At 49.9% G+C, this 24,447-nt stretch overlaps 2 protein-coding genes across 3 annotated transcripts; one reads left to right on the top strand and one right to left on the bottom strand.

Annotated features, from left to right (window-relative positions):
- Positions 1-5,224: 5,224 nt before the first annotated feature.
- On the top strand, positions 5,225-18,648 carry CDKL1 (cyclin dependent kinase like 1). Its single transcript, XM_026849170.1, has 9 exons — positions 5,225-5,317; positions 5,878-6,020; positions 9,105-9,177; positions 11,420-11,510; positions 12,241-12,441; positions 15,366-15,448; positions 15,981-16,037; positions 16,636-16,791; positions 17,622-18,648. Exons 1-9 carry the CDS (start codon positions 5,225-5,227, stop codon positions 17,721-17,723), a joined length of 999 nt encoding a protein of 332 aa, XP_026704971.1. The 3' UTR covers positions 17,724-18,648.
- On the bottom strand, positions 18,453-24,430 carry DMAC2L (distal membrane arm assembly complex 2 like). Of its 2 annotated transcripts, XR_003398525.1 has the most exons (5): positions 24,166-24,430; positions 22,962-23,170; positions 21,947-22,118; positions 19,810-19,996; positions 18,453-19,655 (listed from the first exon to the last, which is right to left on the bottom strand). XR_003398525.1 is itself a non-coding variant. In XM_026849913.1 (4 exons), exons 1-4 carry the CDS (start codon positions 24,267-24,269, stop codon positions 19,882-19,884), a joined length of 600 nt encoding a protein of 199 aa, XP_026705714.1. In that variant the 5' UTR covers positions 24,270-24,430; the 3' UTR covers positions 18,453-19,881. The 2 variants fall into 2 exon arrangements, 1 of the variants encoding a protein (XP_026705714.1); XM_026849913.1 differs by having other exon boundaries at positions 18,453-19,996.
- Between the last annotated feature and the right edge of the window lie 17 nt (positions 24,431-24,447).

Raw genomic sequence — 24,447 nt, 5'->3', positions numbered from 1 at the left:
GGGCTGTGGCCGCCATTGCGGTCCCGGCGCCGCGGGCAGAGAGCCCGGGGGAGCTGCCGGGGGAGAGGCTGCGAGGGAAGGAATAAGGCGTCGTGAGGAGACGGGGCGTGAGGGCAGCCGTGAGGGGATGGGGCATCGTGAGCGGGAAGGGAGGAGATGGGGTGTTGTGAGGGAAAAGTGAGATGGGGCGTGAGGGCAGCCATGAGGGGATGGGGCGTGAGGGAGAAGGGAGAAGATGTGGCATGAGGGCAGCCATGGGGAGATGGGGCGTTGTGAGGGAGAGGCAAGGAGACAAGGCCCAAGGGCAGCCATGAGGGGATGGGGTGTCATGAGGGGATGGGGCCCGAGGGCAGCCGTGAGGGGATGCGCTGTGGGAGCAGCGAAGGGGCCTGAGGGAGCGGTGCATAAAGTGCCCAAGCGAGTCAGCTTCTGTGAGAGAAAGCCGGTGCCAGTGGCAGTCAGACCCGTTTGGCCAGGGATGGACATGCCGCGGGACAGAGGCGATCCTCCGTAGCCCAGGCTGCCGTGCATCAGAGGGCTGGTGCAGGTGGGAGCTGGGACCTCGCAAAGAGCAAGCTGCCGGGTGCCTGTAGACTCCTGCATGGGTAGTGCAGTCGCATCAACATCCTCACTGTGCCCTTTAGAGAGGGATTGACCCAGACTCTGTCCCCCATGGCGTCAGCGATGTCCTGGCCGGTACAGGCACAGCTCTGCCCTTAGCCAGCACTGCCTCTAACAGGCCAGCTGGCAGCAGTCCTGTCTGTGTCCAGGAGATTCCCCCAGAGACAAGGGTTGTTGGAGCTGGTGTAAAGCTCATGAGCAGAAAGTGATCCCAGGTAACATGAGGTGGGGGACAGCTGTGGGGCGCAGCTCTCGTAGCTCTCTGCTTTATAAATCTGCCCCAGCTCCTCCTTAAAACGCCCTTTCTGAGCCCCTGGTTGTGGGGGATCCCAGGGTCGGTGTGAGATGCAGGCAGGATCCAGCCATGTACTGGATGCTGGGGGCTGTGTAGGCTCGGAAGGGTTCACACGTGGAAGCGTCTGCATGGCACCTGTGACCATGGCAGCACCTTGTTTTTGCTGGTCCTTTCTGGACTACTGTGTGAGAGCTTATCCTCACATAGAAATGGGTCAGTCATTCAGCTTCTGTGTTTATTTTCCTGGTGAAATAAAAACACGGGAACATTTGAGGTGAGTCACACCCTGGGTCCATCAAGCATGCAGAAATGAGGAGAAAGCCAGCAGAAAGAGGGAGATGGGATAAGGTTTTCTTTAACAGACCCAACTTCTGGGCAAAATTTCTGGAGCCAGAGGTTGTACCCTTTGCTTCATGCTTAACAGATGTTCATAGACTGTTGGGAGTTTGTCCCATCTCTTTTTGAACTGGAGTATTCATCTGGTCTCTATAGTTTCCTGAGGCAGTGGGTGCCACGACTTTAGGAATGTGTTGTGTGAAAAAGTATTTCCCTTCATTTGTTATGAACTTGCTGCTGGGTGGTGGCATACTGTACCCTCAGGTGTGTGCTCTGAGAAGTGGAGGGCGTTGTTCCCTTTTCACTTTCTCAGAGGTACTCACGATCTCGGACACCTCCATCATCTCCCCACCTCCAGCTTTCTCTTTTCTGTGCAGAAGAGCTGTAGCTTTAAAACACTGAACTGATTAAAGAACCATGTGAACAGCATGTTGATTTATGATAAATTTTAAAATAATGACTTCCAATAGGACTCCTTTTTACAAGAAACATGCCGTTCAGATCAGACACAATGCATTCTTGTAGACAGTAAATGATTTAGGATTTGGGACAAAACCATACAGAAATCCACAGAGAACGATGTTCTGCCTTATTTAAAACTTCTTTCCCAAAACTCATAGCCCCTTGGTCTCTGATTTCTTCATGATGTTCCCAGACTTCACTGCCTGTGGGTATTTGCATGGCAGCAGTTGATACTCATTGCACTCAATGTTCCCTTCCATTGAGTTAGCTTAATTTGCTTGCTGGGAATCAATTAACTTTCAGATTTGCAACTAAATGCAAAATTGCAGCAGGTTACAGTATTTCTGTTATTTCTTTTCCCCAAATCTCTTTGTGCTGTTGACTTGTCTTCTATTGAGCATTTATATGTAAAGAAGTGAGTGTTTGTTGTCAAATGAATATGAAGGCCTGATTCTCTACCCGCTGCAAAAGGAGGCAAGATAAGCCTGGATGCCATCCTGGAAAAGCCATCTTCTAGGAAAAAAGCATATTTATTTTTCAGTTAGATTTTGGGGAGAAGCAGCTTAAGTTCTTCTCCTGTCTGAAGCAAATAGATGACATGTAGCTGTATCGTTTTAGTAAACAATGCTGGAGATGCATTAAGATTTAAATGATACTAAAAATCTGAAAGGAAAATTACCATTGCAGAAGTCACTTGTAATGGAGATGGTAACTGCATTGTCTTTAAGGCTCCAAAGCTGACAGCACTGCAGCGAGCCATGGCAGGATCTGTGTCTGGGCACTGTTGATTTTAACAAGTGCAGACCTGCTTGGCTATCTTTTCAACTTTTTCTCTGTAAATAGCAACAGTTTGCTTGTTTGTTTGTTTGTTGAGGTATTTCCTGGCTTAGGCAACAACTAAGTGTTTGTCAAAGATATAGTGGGATTGTGTTTCATCAGTGAAAAAATGTAGGGCCTGATAAATTATTATTCTGCACAGCAAATACCTTGTAGACAAAGGGCTTTTGATGGCCAGGAGCCATGGGAGGTGAGGTGGGAGAGTGGGGCAGTATGCAGAGTCTTCAAACACCCGGCGTGATCCCGATTCCATAGGGAAGGCTGGAAAGAGGTGAAAACAGAGCGAGTCTGGGCGTCAGCCCATCAGAGCCTGCTGTTTCCAGAAGGGTGTTGTCTCCCCAGCCCTCGCATGGAGGCTGAGACAGTTTTTAGCTCCGACATTGCAAAGAAGATGAGAGAAAATACAATGCAAGTTTGGGTTCATATATGAAACAGAAAATAATCCTTATCATTTTGGCACAGGAGCGTTTATAACTTTGGGAGAAGGCCCATGCAGGACATCTGGCCTGTGCATAGAAGGCGACCACGGCCTTGTCACCCAAGCAGGGTTCAGGGAGGGGGAAGCCCATCCTGGTGCTGCCAGCAACCGGCCAGCTGGCAGCATTGGCAGCCTTAGAAACTGCTCTCTGAAACGCCGGACGGGGACGTTGTCAGGGACACTGGCAGATTTACGGTGGCTTTGTGTGCACGTCTGCCTGCACAAGAGATGTTTAGAGTCAGCCCGGTGTCGCTGGCTGCCTGGAGAGGTCCAGGCATGGAGCAGGGCACGGGGAGATGCTCCCTGGTTAATCCTGTGCGTGCAAGAGCTTGTTCTTGCAGCTGTGACCCCTGACAGCATCCCCAGCTCAGCCGGAGCTCATCCTTCCAAGCCCATGCTCTCCCCAGAAACCCCAACTCCACATGCACGTGAGGATGGTCAGGACAGAGTGTCCCCAGGCACAGCCTGCTCCCGTGAAAGGCTGACCCCTACAACCAGCCTGTAACTGCCGGAGGTTTTCCAAACAGTCTGTTATCATCGATTTAACTTTCTTCTTGCTGTACAATCCGTTGGCCATTACTTTGTCCAGAGCTGTCTCTAAAAGTGGAATCTAAGCGCTGCAGAGATTGTTTCACCTGCCTCCTTCCCGCTGACAGGCTTGGCCCTGTCCAGCAGTTTGTCCATGCTGGTGGGCAGATCCGAGAGCAACAGAGGAATTGGGCATCCATTACCCAGCATCGTTGCTGGAGGCCTAGCTTATCTCTGATATCTCAGATATCTCAGATACCTCTGTTATCACTGATCTCTGGGAAGATAACATGCCAACACACGGAGCGCATGCAAAGGGAGGGACCCACTTCACACCGTCTGTGGGGAGCTGCTTGACTGGTGAAGGAAGGGGCGGTACCAGAGCCATGGCAGCTACTTGACTTTTGTTCTGGGGTCTGAACTGGTAGACGGGGCTTTGTCTAATGTGCACGTGGCAAGTAGGTACTTTGCTCGATGTGGATGTGCTTAACAGGATGGGTGGCATGGCACGCAGGCAGTTCCCGGAAGAATCGCGATCCCTGCTGGGATTGTCAGCAGCCTTGCAAGGCGTGCTCTGTATCTGATCATCTTTTACAGAGTGGATAAGGAAACGAGGAGAATGGAGATACCATTAGATAAATACCAAGCTCGAGAGGAGTTACAGGCCTCCTCCCTTGTGGTTTAATGCTTTCACTAGCAGCCCTGCCAGGAGGAACGTGAGGGTGTGCAGAGGTCAGGAGGCATGGCCAGGGCAGAGAAGGTTACGCTGACAGTCAGGCCCTGCGGACGCTGTTGGGTACCTTGTGCTGGACAGGGATGGTGCTTGATGCACAAATACTCGCCGTGAAGGACTGAGGAAGTGGGTAGATCTTGGTTTGACCCAGATGGGCGCACAGGTCTTTGACGCTGGCAGATGGCTTACACGGTGTGGGCAGGAGTGAAGGAACAGGCCCTGTGTGCAGTAAGAGATGCTGTTTAGAAACATCAGCTCCTTGCTGCCAGTTTGCAGGAGGGGAATAGGCACCCGCTGCACACTGACAGGGACCCTGTGTGTTGGCATGTGGGCTCAGTACAGTCTGGGTTCCGTACAATGTCCCCCAGAGGCAGTGAGCTCCCTGGAAGGTCTCTCCTTACAAGGAGCTTTTGCAGTGACACACCTGAATAAAATTAAGTTTTCACAGCGTGCCCATCAGAGCACTGAACTGGCCCCGCCAGGGCCCTCCTGCTCGTGAGGTGTGGTGGGGGTCTTCTGCTGACCTGCTCTTTCCCTCAAGTTCACTGGTTAACCCCAGGATTCAAGTCATGGGTTTTGGTGATCCTTCACCTCAGGGCTAAGTGGACACTTCCCCAAACAGCTGCATTCCTCAGTTGAGGCCCCTCACAGTTTTCTCGAGTCTTGACTCTTCTGCCTTCTCCTTTACAGGCTTTCCCAGACAACTCAGAGGCAGGTTAGAAGCTGGATTTGGCATAACTCCTTGGCAATGCCCTTTCCAGCCTCCTTGCTTAGAAATGTGTTTGCTGTAAAGCCTTGGCCGGGCAAAGCCCTCGTGGCTACAGGTCCCTGCGAGCAGAAGGGATGGTGCCATGAGTCATCTGAAAAGAAATAACATTCCTGAGTTGGGGTTGGCTTTTCTTTGTTGCCATTTCCAAAGGCTGTGTTGTGCCCCATGGTTCAAGCCCTCTCCCCAGCCCTCCCCCAAAATGCTGCCAAAGGAATAGGAAGTGAAGAGCTCCAGTGGAGTCCACCCTCACCTCTTGAGGTGCGTTTGAATAACCCTCCTGTGCTCAGGCTTTACGTCCCCTTTGAGCACATGAAGTGGATTGAGAGGAAGAGGAAGAAGCAGCAATAAAAACGCTGCTAATTATCCTCTCCACATTCTGACAAGAAGTTGGTGAAGCTGAGACCACGTGCTTATCCGAGGAGCTCTTGGTTTCTCCTGAATGTGTGTTTGCCTGCTGCAGGCTCGTACCGTGTGGGATTTCCCAAGCTGTTCTCCAGGGCCAGCTGCTTTTCACTGTGGGGCGGTCAAAGACTGGATACCTACAGTGAAAAGTGCCGCTGGGATAGCCGTGGGCTCCGTGATGAATTCTTTATCTATGAGCATCTTTTCTAAGAGGCACTCACTGAAGCCAAGTTGACGTTGCCCACAGCAAGTTCCTAAAATAACTACACCCTGGGCTGAGCTGTAGCTGAGCTGCTTCTCCGCGTCGTGCTGCGCTTGTGTAAAAGATTTCAGCTCGAGGAATTGAGACCCTTGTGGGTAGAAGCACTGTGTGCCCCCGCCCCTTTACCCTGCTCCTCCGTGCGGTAACTAACCAGCCCATCCACTGTGTGTTACAGCAACTCAAACACCCCAACCTGGTGAACCTGCTGGAAGTGTTCAGGAGGAAGCGGAGGCTGCATCTGGTCTTCGAATACTGCGACCACACAGTTCTCCATGAGCTGGACAAGCACCCCCGGGGGTGAGTGGCCTGTCTCTCATGGGGGAGCTTTGAGCAGAGCACTCGGGGGTGTCTATGTCGTTGCTGCTCTGCAGAGTTTTCAGAGGAATTTAGTTACCGGAGAGGTTTCTCAGTCCAGTGCCCAGGACTCACTCCGTTCCTGTGGTTTAGCAATGACGTCCAAAGAATTGTCTCTGAGCCTGTGTGCGCTCCTGCCCGGCGCTGCTCACCAAGGAGACCGGGGCGCTGACCCTGCATGGTTGGGTGACCTTGGGCTGGCTTGGCACCTGCAATCCCCAAGCCGGGGGGTTGGGGGGAGTCTCGTGTCTCGCTGCAAAGAGGTCAGGGCTGCTGGGGGAGTCAGGCTGGGGGGCACACAGCCCTCCTTCCTCCTGCTACCCAGGTGTGGGTGCACGTCGCTGGGGGAGGCTGTGCACACCCAGGCTGTGAGCACCCAAACCATGCACAGTCTGTCGTGATGCCTCTGATGACCCGTATGACAGAGCAGTGACTTTCAGCCCTCTGGCATGCTGTGGTGCTGAGGAGTAGGTGTTGGCTGGGAGTTAGCAGGAGCTCTGCCTGCACCTTTCTGCACACCCTCAGGTCAGATACCCTCTTCTTTAAACGGGCACTTGCAGAAAGAACATTCTCCAGGACAGGGTTTGTTCTTTTGACACATTCTAAATGCCACTCCCACTAAATACATTGTCCCTAATTATTCACAGTGACTTGGTGCTGTGGAAATGCTAAGCAGAAGTGCATAAATCATTTTACAGGCCTGGAGCTAAATGAATTGCCTGCAGGAGACTAATTGGGGGTTGAGTAAACAAGCCTGTTATTCTCTTTCTCCCTGATGTGGAACTCTAGAAGGGGAATGGAGCATGCTGATAGCAGATCGCTTGGTGAGCAGCTTTCACCCCAGTTTGAACCTATTCCCCTAGAATCTGAAGAGAGGCTGGATAACCCTCTTTGAAAAAAACCCTTCACATTTGCCTTTTGCTCATCAGAACAGCTCCAGTGTGAACGAATGTGTAACGCCTGGTTGCATACGTCGCATTTGATCTTTGCTACAGCAGATGGTCAAGTCCTTTGTGGTCAGGATGGAGATGGGTGGGCATGCGCCTCTTTGCACCATCTCTCCAGGTCATTTGACCAAGTTGATCCCCTTGTCAGGCTGCCAGTGCAGCACTCCCACGATCTAGGATGCTTTTGGGTACCTTAAAGAAAAAGCCAGGCTTTCTGTGTGGGTTTTTTTTCTTTATGATGAATCAGAAGCTTTTCAGCACTAAAGACGTGAAATAAAATTGGATTTGAGCTTGAAAATGTCAAGACTGTCACCTCTGCTTTCTCTGGGGTTGTTGAAGACTGTTAGACAGCCAAGGAGGTTTAAGAACTGTTGCACAGGAGAGGAGGCTGGATCTTTAACAGAGCTTTTCTTTCTCTGAAGTGTTAGCCAGCCACTGGAGGGAAGGAGAAGAGATGCAAACCAAAGAAGAGATTTATGCTCTTGTAGGAACATCCTTCCCCATCCCATTTTGGTCACCTCTCTGCTCCGGACAGTCAGTGACCTGACAGCATTGGAACTCAGAGCGTTCCTCCGGGTACCCCACTACCTCCAACACCCCAGCAATTGCAGAGTATTTTGCTGGTTAAGGATATCAATTAAACTCAGACACCAGAGTGAAAAGAGTAGGTGTATTTTACTGGGGATAACTAAATAACGTCACAGAGTAATACAGAAACATGCAGTAAGACAGAACGATGCACTTAAAGCAAACAAATAGGAAAATACAGGGCAATGCATCAAATCATTATACATGAGAGAGAGAGAATAGTGATTAAGACAGATCCATCCCCACTTGCACCCGTCACCACCCCCCAGCCCCGCAGGCGCTGGGCAGCCCCGGGTGCAGCGAGGGTTTGTTGAGCCTTTCCCGGTGAGTGGGACGTCCCACACGGTGTGTCCACCCGTAGCTGAGGCATCCAGAGTCGCTGCAAGATGGTCCGGCCTTATAGACCAAGAATCAGCAAGGCAGAGTAACTGGCACCTTTGTTTTGAGCGGAAACATCTGGTGTCATCCTCCTGCTGGATTCCACCCAAAGCCTGGCCAGGGCTCGGCGGGGAGAACCAAGGGAGTTTCTAACAAGGCCAAACACGTGGGTTCTCAGCCTTGAACAAGGCTGAGCAAGGGAAGTGGGATACATTCTCTCAGCATTTCATCCTCACTGCTGATTATATTCTGTCTAAGGTACATCTTTCATTAATGAGCATACATATTTCACTAATAATTTCACATACTAAGTGAGCAGCTTCAGCTCGGGGCCTGTTGTTCAGGCTTCAGTACTTCAACACTTTTAACACTTTGTACATCAGCACAGGTGGTTTGTTATAACCTGGCACAATACCTACTAGCACAGTGGTTATCAGGTATAAGATATACAGGACTCATCTATAGGTCACCTCTGGCTTGAGCCTATTGTCCAAGCCTTAGCACTCCCCAGAGGCAGAAGCGCCTGCTGGAATTTCAGGAGTGTTGCCAGGAAGCCTGGATGCTAGGCACAGCCACGAGACGGGATCCAGCCCAGACTTGCAGGCACTGAGGGGTAGTCACCAGTCGGCAGGCCTCGTGCTGGCTGTGACAGTGGTGCCAGACACTCTGCTGTGCTCTTAGCTGCCATGAATCCTCAGAGATCCTTGCACCGACTGGATTTGGAAGCGGATTTGATGTTCCCTTTGATGCTTCTGCCATGCTTGGAGGATAACAAAGTGTTGCTTTGTGCAGGGAGGTGCAGGCAGAACTCAGCCTCAGCTCTGAAACTTGGGAGGAGGGACAAGAGCCTCCACCATCAGCAGCCCAGCGTGGCTGGTTTCCTGCATTGATCGTCTGATCAATGCACTGAAGGTTATTATGTGTTTCTTGTAACTTATTTATAGCAAGAAAATGAGCTAGTGGGTTTTTTTTTCTGAGTTTGTTGGCTTGTCCCTGACTGGTTTTGCTCAAAGATCCCTGTACAATGTCAGCATTCAAAGGCCTCCCCTCCCTTTTCCTGTGATAATGAAGTTATTTTTAATAGCCAATATAAAAATGTGCTTTTTTAAAACAGGGTGCCGGAGCATCTAGTGAAGAGCATAACCTGGCAGACCCTCCAAGCTGTGAACTTCTGCCATAAACACAATGTAAGTCCCCTAAACTGCACTAACGATAGCTGTAACATGGCTTTGGAGGGAAAGGAGATTCTGTTGCCATTTTCCCGATTACAGAATTTTCATGGGATGAAGTCAGGTGAAATTTGATGTTTTCAGCAGGAAACATTTATCTGAAATATTACTGAATACCCACAAGAGTTGCATTTACTATCACGCCGGTCCCTTGGGTTTGCTCTCGAGGAATGATTTGCACTAATGACCCTAAGGTCATTAGACAAGCTTTCAGGCTGAACATTAGAATTGATGTTTAGAAATCCGGCTTAACATCTCAGCAGCTGAGACCTGAGCAAGCTGCTACCGATTCCCCACAAAGTCCTTCTGTTGATAGTTGTAGGCATTGATTCATGTTACCAATTAAAAGGTTTCAAATAGATACAGTAAACCAGTTTTACAACTCCTCCTCTGCTTTCTGGAGGGCAGTGTGCACGGCAAATATTTTGTAGAAAGCAGTGGGGATGCTTTCAAAAGCCAGGAAGGAAAGGGGCCTTTTGGAGAAGTTCTTTAGGCAAACTTAGCTATAATTGTCTTTGGTTTTGTTTATCTGCCAATACTTGAGATTTAAGAGTCGGGCAGGAGATCACTGTGGAATGGGTGCTTTGTCTTTGCTAGGAGAATTATGTCCAGTTGAGCCACAGGAACTTGGCCATTGGTCTGTACTGCTTCCAGGATTTGTTGGTTTTCTTCTTTTTTTCTGTCCCCCCACTCAGTCTGAAAGATTTCATGGAGTTTTAAAGCCAAGGGAACAATGAGATGCGGCAGGCTGACCTGCTGTAGATCACAGGTAATGAGGTTTTATGCAGCTGCCCTTTTTGGAACTCCGTGACACTTGTTTAACAAGCAGCATTTCAGTCTGCAGGAGGAGACATGATAATTTACCACCAGCTTAGCTAGGAAAAGTCCGAGGTGTTTGTGCTGAGGTGGTGGTAGGGGAGGGACAACATGAGCCAGACCCTGATGATTACAGTAGAGCAGACCTTCCACATGTAGGCAGAAGAAATGAAGGTCTCTGCTAGTTTGATCAGCCCAAACTCTTTCCCAAGCCCAAATCCAATTGTTGTGGGCCTTCAGCAGGCAGGGTGACTTCTCAAGACTCGCAGAATTGCTGATGTTGGAAGGGACCTCTGGAGATCATTGAGTCCAGCCCTCCCACTCAGGCTGGGTCAGCTAGACCAGGCCACTCAGAAACTTTGCCAGTCAGAGTTTGAATATCCCCAAGGATGGGAAGCTCCATAGGCTCTCTGGACAACCCGTTTGGATGTTTGACCACCCTTACAGTAAAAAAAAAACAAAACAACAAGCTTACATTTAAATGGAATGAAACGGAATGCATTCCATTTGTGCTCACTGCCTCTCGTCCTTTCTCTGGACACTACCGAGGAGAACCTGGCTCGGTCTTCTTCACCTCTTCCCACATTGATAAGATCCCCCTGAGCTTTCTCTTCTCCAGGTTGAATGATGGTCCCAGCTCCCTCATCCTCTCCTTGGAGGTCAGAGATCCCAATCCCATAATCATTTTATTGGCCCTTCACTGGGCTCACTCCAGTACGCCCACATCTTCCTTCTACTGAGGATCCCAGGGCTGGACACAGAGCTCTGGGTGTGTCTCAGCTGTGCTGCACAGAGGGAATACCAGGCACTCTCTGGCATCTGCAGGGATAGATAAAGTCCCACAGCTAAACCAGAGCTTTTATCTCATCTGTGAGCTTTGCCAGCAAAATCATTTGCTTGTCTATCAGTAAATACAGCTCACAGACTTCATCCAAGAACTGAGCCCAGAGGACCTACGCACCTCTCGCTAGGATCTCCCCACATAGCTGTGGATGGAGTCCCTGGTTAGGAGTGTGTTACACAGAGCTGCCTCAGGTGAGCTGTGTTTGCAGAGAGCCAGGCTGACCACAACCCTCGCTCCTCCCACTAGCAGATTCCCAGCTGGTTCTGGGGAGCTGACGGGCTGTTGTCCAAGCGATACGGAGCTACACAGCTGACACAGGGAGCCTGCACGGTGTCTTATCCCGGAGGTGGGGTGTCGGCAAGGTAATTGTCCTGCTTAGCAGGATGTGGCTTTAGCTGCTGCAAAGAAATCCTTCCATCTTCTCTTTCAACAGGAAGCCTGGCACAATGTGTAAGGGGTATGTGGCCAAATTAAGAGGTTCTTTATCTGAGGGCCAGGTTAAATACTTGCTTCTAACCTTGTTTTTTTTTCTGTTTCCAGTGCATCCACCGAGATGTAAAGCCAGAAAACATCCTGATAACAAAACACTCGGTTATCAAACTTTGTGACTTTGGATTTGCTCGCATACTGAGTGAGTGCCCACTTGCTACTTACCCGGATTGTTAACATGTGAAAGCTCAAATGAAGTGTAGGATCAGGCTTTCAAAACCCAGCAAATACTCACTGGTCTCTGACGCACATGTAAATCATCCTGTATAAAGGCTAGCGTGTTTTCACAGAAAAAGGCTGGGTAGAGATCCCCAAAGCAGCTCAAAAGGAGCTAGCTCAGACACCGCAGTGCCAAGTGCCTCCGTAAACAAACTCTTTCTGAGCTCCCCGCTGCTTCTGCTGAGCTGCTGGTGGTGCTGGCGCTGGTGGATAGAAGTTGGCCTTGGGCATCTCATTGCTGCCCAGCCCTTATGCAATGCTGGAGACACAGCTGGAGTTCCCTGGCAGGAGGAGCCCCTCTGGCAGAAGGCGCTGTCTCTGCAAACAATAGCTTCACATTTTCCGTTGTAAATAAACCCCCTAATCTGTTGGGGTTTTTTTAGCTCTTGTTCGGACAAATCACGTGAGCTTTGAGAACTGGCCACTGGCTGGTGCAGGGCCCTGCTGTGGAGCTATGCGTATTCGCCTTTGGAGAAAAACATGGTCTTGATTTTTGCCAAATCTGAAGCATTTCCAAAGTTGGGTTCTGCTAGTGGCCAGTGACTCACCCTGTTCCTGTAGCTATTGCCTGCCCAGGAGGTGCCCCAACAACTGATGGTGGCTCGTCTGCATCATCCTGATCCCCCATTCCTGTTTGTTTCTCTCCTTCCTAGCTGGTCCCAGTGATTATTACACCGACTACGTGGCTACCAGGTGGTACCGCTCTCCGGAGTTACTTGTGGGGGACACCCAGTACGGCCCTCCCGTGGACGTGTGGGCGATAGGCTGCGTCTTTGCGGAGCTGCTCTCCGGGGTCCCTCTCTGGCCTGGCAAGTCTGATGTCGACCAGCTGTACCTCATCCGGAGAACCCTGGGTAAGTGTCCTCGCTGCTCTGGCCGGAGCCTGCATCTTCCCGATGCCTCAGGCAGGACTAGAGCTTGCCCGGGAGGATTTGCCTCTGTGGTGGGATTTGGGATTAGCTGGGAGGTGAATTTACCCAGTGGATCTCTCCCTTTAGTAGGTGCTGGCTTATTTGAGGTGCTGTTTGAGGTTTTCCTAGCGTGACAAATGCACATCTCGTTAGGAGATTGTTTAGTTGGAGGAACAGATGCTGCTCCAGGGCCTGGCAAGATCCTGGGAAGCAAAGTTGGCATCCACGTGGGTGGTGACTGTTCTCCAGAACAAGATCTGTGTGTTGGAATTGCTTTTGGCTTGTCCGAGCGTGCGGTGCCGGGCCAAGGGCTCACCGTGGACAGGGCTGCGTAAGCAGCAAAGCTGCCTGAAACCCTCCTTCCACTCTCTGCAGCACTCATGGCCTCTGGGAAGCTGGGGCTGGTGTTGGGCAGTTTCAGAAAGATGTGGGATGTGTTAGGTGGCCACCAGATGCCCCTCCTGGTCCTTTGGGGTGGCTCAGTGACTACCGGGGTGTTTGGGGAGCACAGGGCCAGCCCCGCAGGAGGCGCAGAAACACCTGCCTCTGCTGCTGGCCCTTCCACATCCTCGGCTGTCTCCACACAGACAGAAAAAGGAGGTGCCTGTAGCAGACAGAACCTGGAATGTTCTGCATAAAGGTTTGAAAGATCCAGGTACTTTTTAGGGTTTGGTACCAAGCAAAGGGGTCCCTGCCTCTAGATAACAAGTTCATCAGTTTAGTTCATCACAGCTCTGGAGGCCCTGCAAACACTGCCAGTGCCTGGTGATGGCTTGGGAAAGAGTGTGAACATTAAAGTTGTTTGTCTGTTCCATTTCTTTGTCTTTATTCACCAAAGAATTGCAGGTCCCGCTTCGGATTTGGAACAGAGGTTAAATCAAAGAGCCATTATCCCTGTAACACTTAAATTAATCTAGTCTCGTTGGTTCTGTTTGATCTAGTGTGTAACATCTGATTTCTGGGGTGGAAAGGAACAATCTCCCACTTTGAATTGCAATTTGTTGGAATGAACTGAGAATTGGAATTTTTACTGAGCAGCTTATAAAACTGTAAAGGTGACTAATGGTTTTAAACAGATACACTCCTTAGCTAGAGAAATAGTTCAACGTCAACTGCATCATCCTCCAGAATACATTTATGCCGGTGTTAGGTGAGCTAGAATTTATTTTTAATGATGGGGTTTTGGCCAGAAGAAATTCCCTTTTGATGCAGGTGCTGGACTGAGGCAGCGTTTGCAGAGAAAAGCTCCTTGGTCAAAGCTGTGTAATTCTGGCAGTTTGGCTGCTGTCCTGGCTCTTCTGTTACGGGTTTGATTTTAACCTTTGGCTTGCTCTGAGCTGCTCTAAGTGTCAAAAAAGGGCCATGAAGCTGCACTGGGGAAAAGCTACAGCACCTTCCTGTTGGTGCTGCATCTCAGCTCTTTTCTACACAGCACCCACAGGCGTGTACGAAAAGAGTTTCACCCAATATGAGTTAAATTTGAATAAAGCTGGAACGCTTGTGGTTTAGCCTGACCCAGCGGTCAGAGAAGACATGACTGTTTATGCAGACAGGCTGCCTCTTGGGAAGCCTTTTCCTTTGAAAATGCTGAAACATTCTGCAGCAGTGCGGAGGGCAGGCCAGGAGAGCCCACAAAGCCCCAACAAAGCGGGCCCATGCTGCCGTGCGGCCCCTCCGAAACAGAGCGGCTCCAGCCGGTCACTCCTCAGAGCCCAGGGCCGGGCGGTGGTGTCTGATGTGAGCAGGAGACTTGGCTGCTGCCCTGATCTCCCTTAACAACCTGATCTCCCCTGTAGTCTGGAGAAGAGGAGGCTGAGGGGAGACCTCCTGGCCCTCGGCAACTCCCTGCCAGGAGGGGGCAGAGAGGGGGGATGAGTCTCTGGAGCCAAGGCCCCAGCGCCAGGCCCCGAGGGAATGGCCTCAAGCTGCCCAGGGCAGGGTCAGGCTGGCTCTGAGGAAGGATTTCTGTGCAGAAGGGGCTGTTGGGCGTTGGAATGGGCTGCCCAGGGCAGGGGGGAGTCCCCGGGATCCCTGGAGGGGTTGAAGAGTCGGGCTGAGCCAGCGCTGAGGGATCTGGGGGAGTTGGGAACGGTCAGGGTGAGGTTCATGGTTGGGCTGGAGGAGCTTCAAGGGCTTTTCCAACCGAGATGATTCTGTGTTTCTAACACTGTGGGCAGGCAGTGGGGCTGTGGCTCTGGAGTGCCAGACCCCGGGGTGGGTGTTGGCCCAGCACCCCCCGGCTCTGATGCTGGGGTGTTCCCCCGCTCCTGATGCACAGACCTTCCCTTGGGCCAGGGCTCTGTGGTGCTGGTGCAGAGCGGACATTTCTGTGAAACTTTGTGCCTTGCCCAGCTCATTCCCTGGTGTTCTACCAAGGGGCCTTTTTTGCTAGTGCACAGCCAAATTTGCAGTTTCCCAAGTAAGGCAGCGATAGGACCTAGGCACTTGGCGTAGGAGATATAGAGAAATACATATTTTTCAAGGTCTTCAGCTGTATTGGCTGCTCTGCTGCCTCTCTGCTGCTCCGCGCAGGAACTCAGAGCCTGGAAGATGCACCAAAACTGGGGACTCCTGCTCCAAAAACTGCTCCCACCAGCTGCATTTCTTTGAGCTATTCACAGCTGGAGGCCCTGGGCAGTTGTGAGCCTCCTGTGCACTCGCCCAGCTTTGTGGTCACTGATGTCCGTCCCAGGTGGACGTTAGTTTTCAAACAAGAACATTCTGTCGACTCGCTTGATGGTACAACATCTCTTTAGATGTTCTCTTGGATGGTGTCAGCCTTGTTAGAGGATATAAACTTGTTCAGTGCTGTAAAACCAGCAAAATAATCTGACTTTGGGTTGTTTTTTTTTCATTCTTGGCCAAAGGGGATCTCATTCCCAGGCACCAGCAAGTGTTCAGCACCAACCAGTTCTTCAGCGGGGTACGAATTCCAGACCCGGAGAGCATGGTAAGAGCTCCCTCCAGACACGCTTCCCTTGAGCCTAGCCCTATCCAGCAATCTCCCTGCAGTGCTAAAGAGGTGTGGTGTTCACACAGAGAAATGTTCCTGCTTCTTTTTACCCAGAGTGCCCATGCTGTCTGCTCAGGAAGCAGAGATGGAAGAGCCTCACTTGCTCAGTTCAACCAGTCCTTTGCTGCGCAGCATTTTTTCCCCTTTCCTTTAAAGTTTTGCCCTCTACTTTGCCAGTAAAATATTACTTGGGGTGGCTGAACCGCTCTCATGACATTTTAACAGATACCCTGTGTAAAAGCAGTCAGACAAATGCTTAATCTCTTCTCCTTCTCGCCCCTGCTGCTGGCACAACAGCCAACCTACCCAATCCTCAGCAACACCAGGCAGCTCCCCCCCAGGCACAGGCAGCAGCAGAGGCATTTTGCGAGGTACAGGTTGTGTTGCTATGGAAAACTGACTCTCTGTACCCTTGTGAATGAAGAGCTTGCTAGTATGAGTACACTCACTAGTGGTTTTTTCCCTCCAGGAGCCGTTAGAAATGAAATTCCCTAATATTTCATATTCCGCTTTAATTCTCATGAAGGTAAGAAAACTACAGCTGGTGGAGCAGCTCTGCGCTGGGCCTTGGTAAATGCACTTCTGGTTTGCTTCTCGGCTGGTGAATGGTTTGAGAGTTGGCTACTGAATTATCAGGAGATGCATTGTAATACAGAGCTGGAGGGCATTTGGAGAGGCTTTTTAATCCACTCCTCTAATCCACTCCTTTTTGCCATGGAGGTGGAAAACGATTCCCTCGTAAAGATGCAGTGAATGGAAACTGTGAGGATGGAGACATTAAAAACAAGGTGCAGCTCTGCCATAGAGCCACAGTGGATTCCCCTAAGAAAGTTGTGCTAGTTCAAATGAAAGTCGTGGGATTGACTGGTTTTTGGAGGCTACACTGTACAACTGTAACTGTCCTGCTGGCTGCAATTTCTCTTCCTGCCTCGTGGTAATTCTTCAGTATTAGCTGCTTTGCAAGCTTCATGCTGACTCTGAAAAGCCACTCTTAGGAAAAAAAAAAAAAAAAAGATTAACACACATATCTGTGCAAATACTCGCTGGCTGTAGAGAGGAGCTGGAATTGGGCAGACCCCTTTAGCGAGGGGTTTGTGCTGATCCTTTATTTCATCCTTTCTAAGGGTTGCCTTCGTCTGGACCCTGCGGAGAGGCAGACGTGTGAGCAGCTGCTTCAGCATCCCTATTTTGACAGCATTAGGGAGGTGGCAGAAATGGGGAAAGAACATGAAAAAACAGCTCGGAAGCCAGCCAGGCTGGCTCGGAAGCACGTGCCAGAGGTAACATTTCGTTGTATAATAGTATTTAACGGTCTGTGCCCGAGGAGGGGCTGGGTCGTTGCCTCATGCTGGCAGTTAATGGTGAGCAAAAGCTCCTGTGTTGAACCGATCTTAATTTTAGCCTGAGGAGAAAAATGAACCTCCTGGCTAACGAGGAACTTGGTGCAAAGTGAATTCTGCATCGCAGCTCCACTGCAGCACCAGGGGAGATGGGGTTTACCCTGGGCCGGGCATTCCTGACACAACAGGACGGGCTTGCACGGCTGGTTTCATTTGGAGTTCTCTGGGATCTTTTCAATCTTTTAAATCCCAAATTACAGAGGTGGCAGAAACACCCTGTTGCGTTTGTAAGCGCCGACGGGATGGGATCCCTCAGTTCCAGACGTCACTGGGTGTTTCTGCCGCTGCAGTTGCCAAGCGAACGTCTCCCTGCCCTGTCAGTCTTTCCAGACTCCGGCCCAAGTCTCCCAACCCGGCCTGGGGGTGAGAATCATTCAGCAGCTCCTTCCTCCCGTCAGCCACATTCCCCGCGGCACCTCTCGGAGCTGGGAACGTGCAGGGAATTGGAGAACTGCTGCAGGATCAAACTGCCTCGCCTCTTCCGTTTCTGCGACCTAACAGTATTTTTCTTGTCCTGGATGACTGGAAGAAATACCATTATGAGCTGTTCTGGTTGCAGTCCAGTCGTAGAACACCAGATCCGTGACTCTTAGTTGGAAAAATACAGGGTTACAGCACGAGTAGTTTTACAGCTTATGTTCCATTTGACGAGCAAAATGCTTTGTTCTGATTTCAAATAACATGCGCTCTGTAACTTCCTTTCGTCACAGCACCTGCCTCAGTTAACCAGCTGCAACGTTCTGCCAGCTCTGGACAGCAAGAAGTACTGCTGCAAAACAAGGAAACTGAGCTACCATTTCCCCAACATCTAACCAGTCGGCAGATTAAAAAACTGTTTATTGCTCAAAGTTCAAGACACGCAGAATTTTTATACAAGGAGGGTACAGGGTGGGAAACTAAATTAATACCTGTTGTGACTGATACAAAAGTGGTCTGTGAAGTAATGTACTTCAGGGATGGAAGCACAGTGACGCACTGAGAACTCCCCAGTTTGTGTTAATGTTCTGTGTACAAAGAAAAATCCATTTGGTTTGCTTTAATTTGTGATTGTATATTGGTTCAGGATTACTGCAACCCCATGTTGACCGTGTGAATTTAAAAACTCTCGCCCATCTCTCACCTGTATTTCAGACTTGGCAGAAGAACTGCAACCTTGCCAAATCAATCAGGGGCCCGCTGGGTGCAGACAGGACCAGTGCTTTAGGCTGGGGCTAAGTCACTGATCCTGCACAGTGCTGGTGCAAGCAGCAGGCAGACAGACGGACAGACAGCCGTGTGTGTTTGTGGAGCAGAGCCTGAGGAGAGGCCGCCCAACTGCTCCCCTTAGTTACAAACCTGCTGAAACGGCGCTGCCTTAAGGATCCGTCCGCCTTTATAGCTCACCCGGTATTAAAAGTCCCAGCAGTGGCCTAACGGAAGGCTCAGCAGGCAATTACCAGGAGAGCATTTTAAGAATAAAACCTGGTATTTAGGCTTTTCAGCTCTCCTGCCTGTTTCTTCCTTGTATTATGATTTTTATTTGCTGTTTCTGTCGCTAGCGAAGTCACTTGACTGTAGTGTTACAAAAATTGGTTTTATCAAAAATAAGTCATTAATAGAATTTATAACATTGGCCAGACGCAGGCAGGAATTCTACCTAAGCATATGTATTAGACTGATTCTTGGGGTTTGTGTAATCTCAGGATATAATATTGTGTTGATTTGGAATAAAAGAAACGTAGCTTGTTTTTCCAATTTCCTGGATGTGTTTTAAAGTTTTCCTCCTGGGCAAGTAACATCCTCTTTCAACATAAACCCTAGAGCAGAAACGTTTTCTTTTCCCAGCGCTGTTGTGTGTTCAACAACAGCAATTTCAGCAGGACAGGTGCCATATCCTCACATGTCTACCTTTTATTTCCCGTTATAATTGGATATATTTCATCCCCAGCACAGAGTCCGTAGGTAGTTTTGGTTTCTCTGACAGCTTTGGCGTTTGCCCAGGGGCCATTTCAGGCCCCCAGTGCTGTGTAGGTGCTGCTGCTCTGGACGCAAGAGGGAGCCAGGCAGGGAATTCCATTTCTGGACACCATCCCTGCCCACTCTCTGTGAGAAAATATCAAGAAGAATCAGCCCCACGCCGCAGCTACGTTATCCCTTCGGTGCCCGGCGGCGCTTCCTGCAGAGGATGAGCCAGCCACCGGGGACAGGAGAGGAGACTGTAACGCAGCGGTAGCCGCATCCGAGGCATTACCCCAAAATCTTTCAGGGAGCCGCTGCCTACTGCCTTCCTCTCCCCTGCGCCCCAAGCTAGGAACCTTACTAAAAATGCCATATTCTTCCTGAGGATGAATCACTCTTATTTAGGAGTGATACAGCCACACCCAGAGCGGTGCACGGAACTAATTCAACCCGTGCCAGCGTACAGCAGAAACACGCGCAAGGGCCTGTCTTAAGAGACCGGCTGCTCCACCAGCCGAGCGACGCTCAGCTCCTCGGCTCAGCACTGAGGGAGCTCACGCTGCCTGCGGATGGCTCCACTGAAAGAAGAACAGAAACAAAGCCCACAAGTTATTTTATTAAATCATCACCCACTGACTGGGCGAGATCCTCGGAGCACGAACAGCTCTTGCTCCCGCAGCATTGATGACATGTGACACAAGCGTACAGCACCGCTGGGTCACAGCCCCGGCTCCTCCAGCTGTCACTTTGCACAAGCATTTCCGTGCTATAAGATATTTGAAAACTTCTGATGTATTAACAGCTTCCTATAAAAACAGGGAAAAAATGACTACGCACAGAAGCCAACCCTCTCTCTGTTGTTGATTCACCATATAGATGAAGCTTAATAAAACTTAATCGTATACGAGTTTGCATCCAGCTTTTAAGGCTGGATTGGGATATCTGGGCTTATTTCCATACCTGGAAATACAGTAGCGTCTGCAACTTAACTTGATATGAAATCAGATACATCTCAGTTACGTGCAGTTGTGTTTATTCTAGATCCAGCTCCAGCTCCAGGTTTGGCAGTGCCTGCTGAAGGACACGCACAGTGGTTTCCTTCTCTCTTATTCCGGGAAGGTCACTCAGATACAAATATTCAAGGTTCCTATAAATATTTAAAAAGGAAAAGTCAGCAACTCCTATTAAACTGTTGACACAGGAATTAGACAAAGGATTACTCTACCATAGTTATATTATTTTAAAAGGTTACTGGTCCTAATGGAAGTTTTTTTCTGAAGTGGGCACTTAAAGCTTTTAGCTCACTGTAAGCTCAGTTCTACACAGCTCAAAGAGATCCTGGACCCCCCGCATTGTGCGGCTTCCTTTATATTGAACAGTATGTAATAACAGCAATTCAGCACAAGTTAGCATAGTGTAGATAACAGACTAATACAGAAAGTCCTGAGCAGTAACTTTCCGTGGGGTGAAACCTGCGTCAACTGTCTGTAGACATCGGTAACTCCGTGTGACATCCAACAGGTCACCAAAGCGCCTGCGGACGGTGCCCAGACCTGCCCCAAGAGCCTTCAGGCCACGGCGACGGGACAATAAAAGTTAAGGTCCTTCTGTCAGATCCTGTCCTGAGAAGCAGCTGCAGCGGGGCAGGAGCAGAAACCAAAGTGATCGTTGCTTGTTCTCAAGCAAAACCCTGTCATGCGCCAGCGTGACATATGCTGCCCGCGCTCACCTCTCTTGCAGCGGTTGTGCATGGGCAGGGAGCATGCGTCCTGCTCTGATCTGTGCAGCTGACGCTGCAGTGGTGCAGTTCCTCCCCCCAGCCCTCTCCTTGCTGGTGCTGGGTGAGGTACTAACCCCTGCCCCGACCTGGGGAGAGAAGGACCGTTAACGGCAGCGAACGGAGCGCTGTGGCGCCCCTTGAGAGCCTGGCTCTGCCCTCCCCGGCAGCAGAGAACAGGAACAGAATCACACCCCATCAGTTCTTGTCCAACTGGCAGAAGACACCAGAATGCCTTGTTGTTGGAGCTGGGCCAGAGTGAAAATTACCCGAGGAAAGTTAATTATCTTGGAACTTATAAACAGCGGCCCCAGGTTGGACCCTCGGAGCTCTCCTGGACTGCAGCGGCCTGGGACCAGCATCTCCCCTGGGCTGGGACCCTCTCGGGTCCCAACTCCTCGAGGTACCGAGTGCTGACAGGTCCAATGGGAGCCTGGGGCCAAGCTGACCCCCTCGAGTCTCAGTTACTGCCCATGAGGAATGCTGAGGTGTTGTGAGTATTTAAACTCGGGGAGAGGGAAATTTTAACTTTGAGCTGGCTTCTCTTTCACCCCCTCTCTGCTTTGGGGGTTTGGGCATACACAGTTACTTTCATGAGTGTGAGGACACACGTATTTCACTGGATCCAAATACTTTCATCTGTCTTTGAGTTTGTATGTCTTGTGTTTATGAATGTACACATATATATTGATTTAGGGTACTTTATATCCTAATTCTTCACAGAATCACAGAATCATCTCGGTTGGAAAAGACCTTCAAGATCCTCCAGTCCAACCATGAACCTCATACTGACCGTTCTCAATCTTGTCATTTTCAAATCTGTAGTTAAGTTGCTACTTTAACACCTTTCACTGAATTATTTTGTAAATCTTTAAACTGCTTAATGATCACGTGCTGCTAGATCGTGATTTGTCACTAAACCATTACCATGTTACTATTTTCCCCCATGACAAACGCTGCACAAGTTCCTTGGGAGACGCTGTGCTGGGCGCTGCGGGCAGGAGCTCAGCCATGGATGCCCGTACCACAGTGGATATTCCAGCCTTCTCAGCTCCCAGCTCCCTGATGCCAGCCTTAAAAGGTGTTAATCATCTTTTCAGAGCTACCCACAAGCGTCTTCAACCACACCTGAAGAAACATTTCCTGCAGCGGCAGTGCCACCCCTGCCAGGCTGCCATCCTGGTCAGCCCCCGACACCCAGCCATCCCACAGCCCCACGTGCCTCTGACACGGCCCAGAGACATTCAGCCTTCGGCCCTTCCACTCAGCGTAACCCCAAAACTGTGGTGGGAAGCAAGGAGAGCTCAGCAGCTCACGTACGTCAGCCTGTGAAGCGCGATGATGCCTTTATCTGTGACGTTCCCACAGGAAATGATCCGCAGCTGGAGGAGACTCTTCTGCAGATTCTTCGTCTCGCTGAGCCTCTGCAGACACGCGTCCTGTATGTAAATACACTTTTGCAGCTTGATTTCTGTAACATGTTCGAGACCATCTGGAAAGACAAAAATTGAGTATTTGCTTCAGAATGCCAAAACAACCTGTACTGGTTGTCAAGTTCTCCATGTAGAAACTGCCTCCAAAACCATGCAGCAAGACGCTCCTTTAGACAGTGGGGCCGCAACCACAATGAACCTCCAAAGTCCCTTCGTGGTACTTCACATCTATGCAAACCCCAGGGTTCAGATCCTTTTGGTAAGATTCCAAGAGCTTTGACAGAAGTAACAAAAAAACTCTACAAGTTTGGGTGATAAACAATGACTCTGATGTAGGCACATACCAATGCAGGAAATTCAAGGTCCCCTACCAATGAAAAAATAACATGGTCTGTTCCCCGTTTTGATTTTTGCTACTTAAAGGAGACCTGAGACACTCTTTAATCTCTTTTTTGGTCAGAAACTGACAGCTTACTTTTTTTTGGTCTTTGAAGACATCATAAATGTTTGGAGAACAAGTAGTACTATGACTTCACAGACACTAAAACATGACTTGATGTAGAAGCAAAAAGAATATTTAAAGCAGTGCTTTTTGCTACCAACTACTTAACTATGAACTCAATGAGATAGCAAATTTCTGTTGCACATTCCTTAGTGCTACGGTCACTTCAGGTAAGGGCTGATGAAGTTCTCAATATCCTTCCACTTCACACCACACCTCCAGCAAAACCTTAAGAACTGCTGAATATTTGTAGAGCGATTTTAAGGGGAAAAAAGAAAATTTTTGATTTATCTGTATCTTACTAAGGAATGAGAAAAACGACCTCGTTGTTTATATTTGGATGCAAATGAAAGAACTAAGACCATTCCGTATAATCTTTGCACAGCTGTGTCTACATTACCTAGATAGTCAAATCCTCTGTACATGATGCAGGATTCGGTGGCGTTAATCGCTTCAATCTTGTATTTCCCCAAGGGCCCCGTTGGGAGACCGTTGTAGTCCTGCTGCCATTTCTGGTAGCCTCGGTAGCGCACCAGCGCGCCGCAGCGCAACAGCCACTCGGAGGCCGCCCTGTCAGGGCCAACAGCTTCTATACGTTCATAGTCCACTCTGCCAAGACAGAAAGAGCGTTCACAGGGGTTCTGTAAGGTGGCAGATTTATGGTCTCACTGACAGTAGCACTGTGCAACAAGTACCTGGTTATGTGCACGGTAAGATGTCAGAAATATGATTTACTGGAATTATTTGGATCGTGCTGGCTCTTAATCAGTCTGGCATGAGGGGGGTTTTAACTTATTCTATATGGCAGATGTTTTTGCTAAAACAAGGATACAAACGCAGCTTGACATGTTTCCTTCCATGTCTGTAAGGAGAGATAAAAACCGCCTTGCTCTACCCAGAATAAGCCTTTACAACAATTTGTCTCCCAAACATATTTTGCTTATATAGAAACCTCTTATTGCCTGTCACATTTATGTCATTCCTGAAGCCTTTTATCCTCAGCAATTACAATTTTTCAAAAAGACACACTTCAGCAATTAGCTAAAATCCTCGGGTCCGAATTTCAGGAAAAGGGTATCTTTCTTAGCCTGGTGCGGAATGCTGAAAACAGAAGCAGAGACTTGGAAGAGACCCCTGGAAGAGTGTGGTTGAGCATCCTGCCCTGCTACAGCTGCACCATGCAAGCGTTTCCCCAGAGGTAGAAGACATAAGTAAAAGTTACTGGCAAAATTATGGGCAGAGAAAGAGTTTCAGAGAAAGGCTTTATCCTTCTAAAAGTAGAAACGCTCATGCGGCTGGATCACATTGTAAACGATGGGTTGGTTAGATGCCTTTCTCAACGAAGGGGCATGCTTGTGCTAGTGGTTGAAATGCACTTGGAGGTCAAATTTAGGGACCAGTATTTAGGGAGAGGATCCACACAGTCGGCTTGCCTCGGCCACGGCTTTGTACCTGGGAACTGGTGAGGAACGACCCCAAGATGCAATCTGGGGGGAAAAAAAAGTGCACTGGTAATAGCAAATGTTCTCTCCAGCCCTGGGACTGAATGCTCCCCGCTTCCCAAACCGCGCAGGGGGTACTTGTGCCCTCCCCACCCCTCTTACTTGTTGAACACGGCATTCAGCCATCCCCAGAAGGGTCTGCGGGCGCCCGGCGGCGGCAGCTTGCTTAGGCGGCACGCCGGCTGCACAACTTTTCCCAAAAGCATCGTGTTCTTGAAGAAAAGGAGAGAAGCGGAGCCGTTATCTGTTCCCGAGGCAGCAGGGCGGGCGGCCCGGCCCAAGGCCTAACGCAGCCCTGTCGGGGAAACCGCGGGCACCGGCGCCCTCAGGGGAGGCCCCGCCGCCGCCTCAGGGCTCGGCCTCCCGGGATCCCTGGAGGGGCTG

Source organism: Athene cunicularia (assembly GCF_003259725.1).
Source record: "Athene cunicularia isolate RWA chromosome 5 unlocalized genomic scaffold, athCun1 chr5_part1, whole genome shotgun sequence".
Lineage (NCBI taxonomy): Eukaryota > Metazoa > Chordata > Aves > Strigiformes > Strigidae > Athene > Athene cunicularia.
Note: the sequence above shows the minus strand (reverse complement) of the source record. Positions and strands in the feature narration are given on the sequence as shown.

What these genes read in the sequence shown, in the direction of transcription:
- CDKL1 (XM_026849170.1), top strand. Translation starts at nt 5,225, where the DNA reads ATGGTTCAAGCCCTCTCCCCAGCCCTCCCCCAAAATGCTGCCAAAGGA. An exon ending in ACTTCTGCCATAAACACAAT is followed by an intron (nt 9,178 to 11,419) that starts GTAAGTCCCCTA and finishes TTCTGTTTCCAG; the next exon opens with TGCATCCACCGAGATGTAAA. An exon ending in CTCGGAAGCACGTGCCAGAG is followed by an intron (nt 16,792 to 17,621) that starts GTAACATTTCGT and finishes CTTTCGTCACAG; the next exon opens with CACCTGCCTCAGTTAACCAG.
- DMAC2L (XM_026849913.1), bottom strand. Translation starts at nt 24,269, where the DNA reads ATGCTTTTGGGAAAAGTTGTGCAGCCGGCGTGCCGCCTAAGCAAGCTG. An exon ending in CAGAGGATTTGACTATCTAG is followed by an intron (nt 22,119 to 22,961) that starts GTAATGTAGACA and finishes TTGTCTTTCCAG; the next exon opens with ATGGTCTCGAACATGTTACA. An exon ending in ATCGCGCTTCACAGGCTGAC is followed by an intron (nt 19,997 to 21,946) that starts GTACGTGAGCTG and finishes AAATATTTATAG; the next exon opens with GAACCTTGAATATTTGTATC.